General features: G+C 35.7%; 1 protein-coding gene across 1 annotated transcript; it reads left to right on the plus strand.

Annotated features, from left to right (window-relative positions):
- Positions 1-3086: 3086 nt before the first annotated feature.
- Positions 3087-9434, plus strand: LOC131991453 (ubiquitin carboxyl-terminal hydrolase 37-like). The gene is made up of 14 exons (XM_059356907.1): positions 3087-3901; positions 4033-4094; positions 6225-6398; positions 6686-6922; positions 7103-7156; positions 7284-7415; positions 7534-7651; positions 7748-7899; positions 8031-8130; positions 8272-8348; positions 8513-8621; positions 8733-8793; positions 9003-9160; positions 9246-9434. The coding sequence occupies exons 1-14, from the start codon at positions 3794-3796 to the stop codon at positions 9249-9251; spliced, it is 1548 nt and encodes a 515-aa protein (XP_059212890.1). The 5' UTR covers positions 3087-3793; the 3' UTR covers positions 9252-9434.
- Positions 9435-9951: the final 517 nt, after the last annotated feature.

A 9951-nucleotide genomic window follows, 5' to 3' on the forward strand; every position in this document is an offset into this window, starting at 1 on the left:
TACAATTTTGAAATTTTACTACACCCGAATAAAAATACTAAGATTTAATTATTGACGAAGCATGAAGCTTCTAGCTAAAGAATTTCCCTCCAGAAATATTGATGGAGACTTATAGCTTCATCAATATTTCTGGAGGGAAATTCTTTAGTTAACAGGTTTTGAAGGTTTATTTACACTATCAGTTCTAACAGTTTGACAGTTTATTTACACCATCAATTCTAACAGTTAAAGGTTTAGTAAACCATCAATTCTAACAGGTTAAAGGTTTTTACACCATTAATTCTAACAGTTTAAAGGTTTATTTACACCATCAATTCTAACAGTTTTAAGGTTTTTACACCATTAATTCTAACAGTTTAAAGATTTATTTACACCATCAATTCTAACAGTTTAAAGGTTTTTACACCATCAATTCTAACAGTTTAAAGGTTTATTTACACCATCAATTCTAACAGTTTAAAGGTTTTGTACACCATCAATTCTAACAGTTGAAAGGTACACCATCAATTCTAACAGTTTAAAGGTTTATCTACACCATCAATTCTAACAGTTTGACAGTTTATTTACACCATCAATTCTAACAGGTTAAAGGTTTAGTAAATCATCAATTCTAACAGTTTAAAGGTTTTGTACACCATCAATTCTAACAGTTTTAAGGTTTATTTACACCATCAATTCTAACAGTTTAAAGGTTTATTTACACCATCAATTCTAACAGTTTAAAGATTTTTATACCATCAATTCTAACAGTTTAAAGGTTTCGTACACCATCAATTCTAACAGTTTAAAGGTTTATTTACACCATCAATTCTAACAGTTTAAAGGTTTCGTACCCCAGAACAGTTGGAAGGATGATTACACCAAAATACAAAATACTAACAAATGAATAAAGGTTTGTTACATCTATGTTTTCTTTATGTTTAATCACACCCAAATATGTGTTTTTGTAACCGTTTATATAATTTACACATGTTGTTTGATACAACTATTTCAGTACTTTATTTCTTAATATTCATCAGAGCACAAAACTTGCAATGCATTGATCAAACTCGCTACAACATAGAATAGGAAATGTCTGGTTTTGGGTGTCCAGTCCTCACTTTTGTTGTGGGAATTTGAAACAAAGGCTGTGAAATACTGACATGGTTTAACATGTTTTATTGAATGAACAAACTAATGAATAAATTAAAGTTATTTGAACACAGAATAAAACAACAAAAATGTTTTTCCCCAGTTACGTCATCAGAGAGAGCTGCAGAGAAAGAAAAAAACATTAAATCATTAAAAAAAATATTGAATTACCTATCACAGTCAACACTGAAATACTGAAGATTCTGGAGCATAGCAAATTGTTCTCCACGTTCAGAGAAAAACTGGTTGTTATCAGCCAGGCTTTATTTGATTGACTTTGACAGAGTGAATTTAACATTTCAGACCTCCAATCAGCCCCTGTGGCCCCTCTGTTCTTTTCAAGCGTCCCAGTAAACCATGGTGATGAGACACTGAGCAATAAAAGGACCCTGAAACTGAAGTAGCTAGATGGAATTCAGTTATTTAATTTTTGACACCTGTGACATGTCAAAATGTTCTGTAAATAAATAAATGTGCAATAAAACTGTTTAAATTGTTTCAGCCCAGTTTGATTTTTCAGCTCAGACACCAGAATAAATGTTGGCATTGGACATTTATTTAAACGACAGATAGCGTTAAATATAAAAAAAAAAAAAAAAACTTAAACTAAGTTGAATATGAATGATTGAATTCTTTATTTACCTTTTTATTTTTTATATAGTTATTTATTTTTGATCAAATTAAATATTTTAGCATCCATGCATGCTGGGTTCTCTATCAAGAATATAATCAAATTAACTCATTTTAACTGTACCAACAGGTACAATTCTAATCCATTCTAATCCGTATCCGTTGATAGACTAGTTGTAAGATTAAAAGGACGTAAAGTGCTTGAATTGTGTGTGTTTTTTTGGTTATTTTACAGTTTCTAGATGTGTGCGTATTTATGGATAGCAATATAACATTTTCAAGACTTGTACTTCAAAAAATGTAACACTTGGTAAGGATAATATATATAATGTATTATAAATAAGTGCTTTTAATTTACACAATGAAGCTCATACTTAAATGTAAAAGGCAGCTAGCCTAGTTACATAGGAATTAAAAAACACACACACATAATGCGCTAAGTAGTTAGGTTTAGTGGTTTGTTAAAAAAGTGAACACATTAGCTCCAAAAGTGCTGCTAAACAACAATATTATTTGTTATTTATTCATACATGTTAGGTAAGTTAGGTAAGAAACAAGATGGAGGCAACTATGGAGCAGTTGTAAGGTATTTTTTCACTTTTGGTGAAATTAAGCTAGCAGTTTCAACCTGCTACTAGCTTACAATTTGTGCTAAGCTAGGCTAAACGCATCTTGTAGCCTACTGGACACACAGAGAAGGAGCCGATATCATCTTCTCATCAGACCCATGGGTTAGATGGCAAACAAGAATAATATTTTTCAAAGTGACAGTTTGATATTAAATAACATTTGAATGAGGTATGTATAGCCTATGTGATGTTATTTTACTTTAGTAAATGGTAGTAATGCTTACAGCTAGCTACTTGGGGATTTATAGTTTATACTGTGTACATACACAATTAGTATACACTGTATGCATGTATAAAATATATAAATACAGTACAGGCCAAAAGTTTGGACACACCTTCTCATTCAATGCGTTTTTCTTTATTTTCATGACTATTTACATTGTAGATTCTCACTGAAGGCATCAAAACTATGAATGAACACATATGGAATTATGTACTTAACAAAAAAAGTGTGAAATAACTGAAAACATGTCTTGTATTTTAGATTCCTCAAAGTAACCACCCTTTGCTTACTAGAATATAAGACATGTTTTCAGTTATTTCACACTTTTTTGTTAAGTACATAATTCCACATGTGTTCATTAATAGTTTTGATGAATTTACAATGTCAGTAGTCATGAAAATAAAGAAAAATGCATTGAATGAGGTGGGTGTGTCCAAACCTTTGGCTTGTACTGTATATTACGTACATATTTTGAACAAAACATTCTATATGCAAATTAGGACGGAATGGAGACTATGACATAAGCATTCTAGAACAGTTCTATTATATATGTGACAATGTTACAGACAGAGTTCATATCAGTTTATCAACCCGAACAGTCAAGAAGTTTAGTTTGACCCAGAGTTAGAAAACTGATCAAAATTGCATTCAAGATGTTTGTACTACGTGCTCTTGGACTTAAGGTATGTAAGACAGATGATCAACACATTTTTCAGTAGATTCTTTATTATTTATGTGACCTTGTGAACTGAGAAACTGTCCTCAGTTAAATGACTTGGAGATATTTTCTGTAAGCTCACAGCAGCTATAAAGGCATATTGTTTTTTTCCCACGTTTCTGTCAATATTCAACTTATTTTTTCTTTATTTCGACATTCATACTGAGACGTTTTAGTTGTATGTAACCACAAAAAATATGATTGCCATAGTTTACTTATTATTGTTTATCATTTCGATCTACAGAAGAAGAAAACTGAACCCAGAGAGGCTGTCAGAAGTAAAGACAGGTAAGAACTTTTATCCTGAATATATTTGTGTGTTTTTCATGTTTTACTTTACTTGTTTAGTTTAGTGAATGATTTTTGATAATTAATGACAAAAAAAACACTGTTCCGCTACATTAACAATTATTTAAATTCGTGTCTAACTTAAACATTACATTTAATATGAAATAACTAACCATGTTTCTCTCCAACACCAGTGACACCAACTTAACCGATCAATCTACAAAATCAAATGAGTCAGCCAAGAAGACCTGTTGGTTGCGTCGGCTGTTTAAATGTTGCAAGGTATGTTTCACAGAAAAAGCCACAGCTCAACATTAATCACAGTTACTAATCTAGACCAATTGGGGAAAAAATGATACAGTTACTATTTATTTGCATTATTCAACCGTGAACGTTTATTTTTCCTCCAACAGAAAAGAACACGAGTTTCTCCATGTGCTGCTGCCCCCGAACACCAGAAGACTTTTCAGAGGAGGTAATGACACTTTTAAACAATAATAATAATTTTTAAATAACAACACCGTAGCTTAAAATTTATATATATACACTATTGGTCAAAAGTTTTAGAACACCCCAATTTTTCCAGTTTTTTATTGAAATTCAAGCAGTTCAAGTCAAATGAACAGCTTGAAAGGGTACAAAGGTAAGTGGTGAACTGCCAGAGGTAAATAAAAAAAGGTAAGCTTAACCAAAACTGGAAAATAATGTACATTTCAGAGTTATACAAGTAGGCCTTTTTCAGGGAACAAGAAATGGGTTAACAACTTAACTCTATGGAGTCTTGGGCTATTTTGTCCATTTTTGAATTCTTTTCATGTCTTTGTAAGTCATTTTGTGTCTTTTTTGTCATTTTGTGTCTTTTTTTGGTCATTTTGTGTCATTTTGTGTCTTTTTTTGGTCATTTTCTGTCTTTTTTTAGTCCTTTAGTCAAACATAAAATGTGATTTTGAATCTTTTTTTTTACTTTCAAAACACTATCATGCTCAATAAAGAATTTTAAATGTTGCAAATGTGCATTAATTTCAGAGTACACTGAGACATTAAACTGCATCATTTTCAATTAAATTCTGGAAAAGTTGGTGTGTTCTAAAACTTTTGACCAGTAGTGTATATATATATATATATATATATATGGGTGATTTCAGAATTGCGGGTACATTTCGCGTCTCCCAGAAAAACCTTTGATTATTTCCCCCTAAAAAAGTATTTACTGGATCTGTTTTAAATAATATTGCTAATTTTATTGAATGTTCCCCAATAATAATGTTTGGTGTGTATTTTAGGCACAATTTATATGTAAAATATTCATTAAATGATTCCTACCCACCAATTATTGGCTGTCTTCAGCTTGTGATTCACATGTTCATGTTGAATTAACATAAAATAATTCATTAAAATTAGCAGTTTTTTTGTGCTAATTCTATAAATACTTATACTTACAGTTGCACAGAGTATTTATTTTCTGTAATACATGGGATTTCAACATTAAAAATATATATTTTTTATCTGTCCCTATAATCTGGTCAACTCTGTTATCGCTGTTATAAAACCATATAAATAAAACCTACAGCATTCAAATAAAAACATGTGACCTGCAGCCTGTGATGTCACTTCCTCTTGCAGAGAAGATTTGGAGGGAACTATGGAATGTTAAACTTTCTCTCTCATTAATTTGTACAAAATGTTGAGAATACACCAACAGTAGATTAATTAAATGTCAAATCTGTTACTAGGATATTCTAGTGAATCTGTCAGTCATTTTTTCAAAAACAATTACATGATTAAAATTCATTAAATGATGGTTTTATTCATGCCATGTGGTATCTGGTTTTAAGCTAGCATGTGGAGTTAAAGCACAAAATGGTGGAAAATGTCAACTCTGTTATCGTCAACTCTGTTATGTTTCAAAATTTTAATGATAACAGAGTTACTGTTTTTGGTTTTTGGAATAAGGTTATTCATGTCAACTCTGTTCACATAGCCGTCAACTCTGTTTCTCACAGTTTTATTTTAAAAAATTCTTATTAAAAATGTTTTATTGTTGACAAACTAACCAGAAGCTGTGTCATAACTAACATTCTCACTATACATGAAATTTCAAAGCGTTTCATTCATTTTTGGAGCAATATTTAGAGAAAATCCAAACTATCTTGGCAACTTTCCAATTAAATGTGTCAATGTTTTTACTCCTGAAAAAATAATCTTTATCTTAGAAAATTTAAAGTTGAATTAGCTGATGTAAAGACAAAAGTTCTCTTAGGAAAGACATGCTTTTAAAATGTATCACATTTGAGTACTATACATATTTACCCTAATCTGTCTGCAACAGAGTTGACTGATTTTACTGTTATTACGATGATTTTCAGATTAAATATTTTAAATCTTACATGTTTAAGCTTGGCAAATGCTGGAAGTGTTAAATTTAAAGTATTCTCTATGGGAATTAAAAAGGTTTTATGGAAAAAAATAAAATAAAATTCTTAATTTTTCTAAACTTCAAATGTACCCGCAATTCTGAAATGGGCCATATATATAAAGATATAAATAAGTAAACCTGCAACATGATCACAACAAACATTAAACATGTTTCTCTTCTTCCCTCCAGCTACAGAAAAACACCAGAAGAGACAAACGAGGAGATAAAGCAGAGCTCCCTTCCTTGTCAGGACATAGACGTGCAGTCTGTCACAGAGCTGGAAATATTGGATGAGAACTTGTTGTCGGCGAAGTTTCCCGAACCGGAAGTCATAGAAGTGCTGCCTGAGGAACAATTTAACAGGTAAGTTCAAAGTTACCTTCACTCCAAAACAATATCAATAAAGGAAGATTTAGTCATTTTTTCATTAGATCAGATCTGTATGACTTTAATCATATTATGTGAAAGACACAAATTGGACCTATATTGAATAGGCGATTTCACATGGTCATTGTGACTTGTTTGTAATATATATTTATTTGAATATTTGTCACATGGAAACATATAACAACCAGTGTTTTGCAGCATTTTGTCTTTCTGTCACTTGTACTATGTCACAATAATAAATCAACAAACTGTGTTTCTTACAGCAGCCGTCCTGAAACACCAAAAGAAACCATTAAGCAGCAGAAGTTGAGCTCGTTGTCATCAAAAGACCAGGTGGAGCCGTTCATCGCCCAGCAGGGAGATTCCTGCTCAGTCAATGGCCAGCCAAGAAAACACAAGAACCAGTTGCTGCTGCCAGAGATACATGACGACTGCTTCCTGGCAGAGCAAGCCATTATCGAGGCTCTGATCCAAGAAGAGGTCAAAGAAAGAGTTAAAAAGTGAGTTAAACACTCTTCATCATTGATGATACACTCAAGTTCAAGTTCAGCTTTTAAGGATATTTTGAACAGATGACTCAAATGTTGCAGTCCAACATGCGGGTTAAACACATTCTGTGAAATGTTTCAGTTATTTTGTCGTCATGTTTATTGACCCTGTGTTTGTGTTTTTTTCGATAGCAACCCAAAAAGTGTTGTCCATTTCAGTGATGGTGATAAGAGAAGCAGCTTTGGGTGAGTACATCTGCACTAGAACTTAAGTCTCAAGACATGAATGGTGAAAAATGAGCTCCAGTTTGTGATTGGTGAGTAAAAAAGTGATGATGTTGATGTGTTTTGACCTGTTGTGTTTGTGTGTCAGGTTTCCAAACATTGGGATGAGCTGCTATATGAATTCCAGCCTGCAGAGTCTCCTGACACTTGAGAACTTCGTCAGGGACATCAGCCGACAGGAGGAAGTTTGGAATTCAGTCCCTGAGGCTCGACTATTAAGGTACAGCACACATACACACACACACACACACACACGTAAGTAACCATCAGATTTTTTGCAACAACCTGAAGAACAACATAGAATAAGAGATCTAACTCTTCTCTTTCACACTCTGCAGAAGCTTCATGGCAATCAGAGATGCCCGCGCCTCCACTGACAGCAAAAGACGCCTCATGTGCTCTTTTAAGGAGGTAGTCTCAGTCCAGGCACCTGAGTTTAGAGACGGTCAGCAAAAAGTGAGTCATCTAGTTTGATGTTCCATTATTTCACCTCCTTATGATAGTTTCTCCTCTGTTTATAAACTCCTCTTTGTTGTGTTTCTTTGTGTTCAGGATGCTCATGAATTCTTGACCACGGTCCTGGACCAGATGAGGAGTCTGTCCCCTGTGCTGCAGGACATTGCAGCCTTCAACAATAGAAGATACACCTGCCCTGTAGAAAATCACCTGGTGTTCAAGCTGGAAAACACCAGGACATGCAAGAGGTAAGCCCATAGAGAAAAACATTGTCGTCCAAATAACCTGGTCTAGAAAAGCCCCTGGTCTGGTCCAGCAGGAGGCCTTCTCTGGATCTCTTCGGCAGTATTCTTACATGTGTTGTTCCTTTAATGTGCAGGTGCGGGGTCGAGTCAAAAAGACAGGAGGTGTTCACTAACCTTTCCCTGGATCTGGTTCCTGGAGGAACTGTGGACGACATGCTCCAGGAGTACCTGAAGGTAAGGTCCACCTGTCCTTGTTCAGTCTCATTATCATTAACAGAAGACACACACATACACACACACACAGGCTCTGTTTGTATGTTTGTTCTTAGTACTTCACTAGTTTATAACACACAGCCTGTTGTATCTGTTCTATAGGAGATGGAGCTTGAGTACAGATGTGAATGTGGAGGGAAAATATCTGGACAGAGGTTGGCCTTTGAGACCCTGCCAAGGTGAGTGACATCATATCCATTATAAATGAACACCTGAGTGGTTCTCAGACTGGGTTTTACTATCCTCCATAGATCTTTGAATTTCTTATCAGTGTAACAAAATGTCAAATAGAAAAAAACATAGTGGTGATTTTCAACCATCTGTCTTTAATCTTCTTCTATAGAGTGCTCATCTTGCACCTGAAGCGCTTCCGCTTCACCTCAAACTACCAGATGGTGAAGGTGCATGACCCCGTCATGCTGGACAGGGACCTGGTGGTGTCCTCCAAACTGGTAAGAACAAACTAACAAACACAAGCATCAGGTTGATATCAAAGTAAATGTGTGCTGTTGATTTTTTGTTTTTGTGTGAAGCTAACATTTATAAACTATAATCCTTCTCAGGGTGGTGGCTGCTACAGTCTGGTCAGTTCAGTCAGCCATCTCGGCACCAGTGGAACATCAGGTAAGATAATCACTCACTGAAGGCTTAATGGGAACTTCTGTAGTCGTCAGTAACTGGTGTGATCAGGCTGTTATTTATGGCCTAACCCTTGTTACTGCAGACTTTATGTTTTGTATACATTGTGAAAACATTTTTTGATGATGATTGTGACAAACCTGCATCATCTCCACTGCATCCTAAAGTGTCAACAACAATCTCTTTCCTGTTAGGACACTACATCTGTGATGGCATCCACCCAGACGACTGTCCGGATGAGCCAGCTGACCACTGGCTGACTTACAATGACTCAGAGGTCACTGAAACAACAGGCGCAGCCGTGTGTGAGCAGCGTCGGAAATCTGCCTACATCCTTATCTACGAGAGACAGGTAAGACAACAACCACCTTCACTTAGGTCCAGAAGACAGTTTGAAAGCAATGTACTTAATGTGAGTGTTTTGGCTGTATGTTCAGGTGTAGGACAAGGGGAAGGACAGGGAAGGGGACGCTCCAGGAGAGAAGGTAAGTCTGACATTTTTTCTGTAGGTGGTGGTCATCAGTCCCTTTCTCGTGAGGGCTGTGGGACCTCCAGCCAGCTGTTCCTGGCCACAGGGCGTCCATGGACAGAAAGAAAGACTGGACACAGAAGAAGGATGGACGCAGGCCAAGGATGGACGCACCATGGCCTTCATGGTCATCAGTCCCTTCCCTCTGAAGGCTGTGTGACCTCCAGCTGCTCCTTGCCACGGGGCGTCAACCTTCCTATGCGTCCATCCTTCATCTGTGTCCATCCTTAAGTAGTCTTCATTTCTTACAGCAGCCGCCCTGAAGCATAATAAATAATATATAAGCAGCAAAGATTGAGCTCGTTGTCACCAAAAGACCAGGTTGAGCCGATCATCGCCCAGCAGGGGGATTCCTGCTCAGTCAATGGCCGGCAAAGAAAACACAAGAACTAGTTGCTGCTGCCAGAGCTGCCTGACAACTACTTCCTGTCACAGCAAGCCATTATCGAGACTCTGATCCAAGAAGAGGTCAAAGGAAGAGTTAAAAAGTGAGTTAAACACTAACAGAAAGACGAAGGATGGTAATCAGTCCCTTCCCTCTGAAGGCTGTGGGACCTCCAGCTGCTTCTTGCCATGGTGCGTCAACCTTCGTGTGCGTCCATCCTTCATCTGTG

Source organism: Centropristis striata, chromosome 18 (assembly GCF_030273125.1).
Source record: "Centropristis striata isolate RG_2023a ecotype Rhode Island chromosome 18, C.striata_1.0, whole genome shotgun sequence".
Classification (NCBI taxonomy): Eukaryota; Metazoa; Chordata; class Actinopteri; order Perciformes; family Serranidae; genus Centropristis; species Centropristis striata.

Excerpts from the sequence above, each read along its gene's own strand:
- LOC131991453 (XM_059356907.1), top strand. The coding sequence starts at position 3,794 with ATGTTTCTCTCCAACACCAGTGACACCAACTTAACCGATCAATCTACA. Across the intron at positions 6,923-7,102 it reads GTCAAAGAAAGAGTTAAAAA|CAACCCAAAAAGTGTTGTCC; the intron begins GTGAGTTAAACA and ends TTTTTTCGATAG. Across the intron at positions 8,794-9,002 it reads CGGCACCAGTGGAACATCAG|GACACTACATCTGTGATGGC; the intron begins GTAAGATAATCA and ends CTTTCCTGTTAG.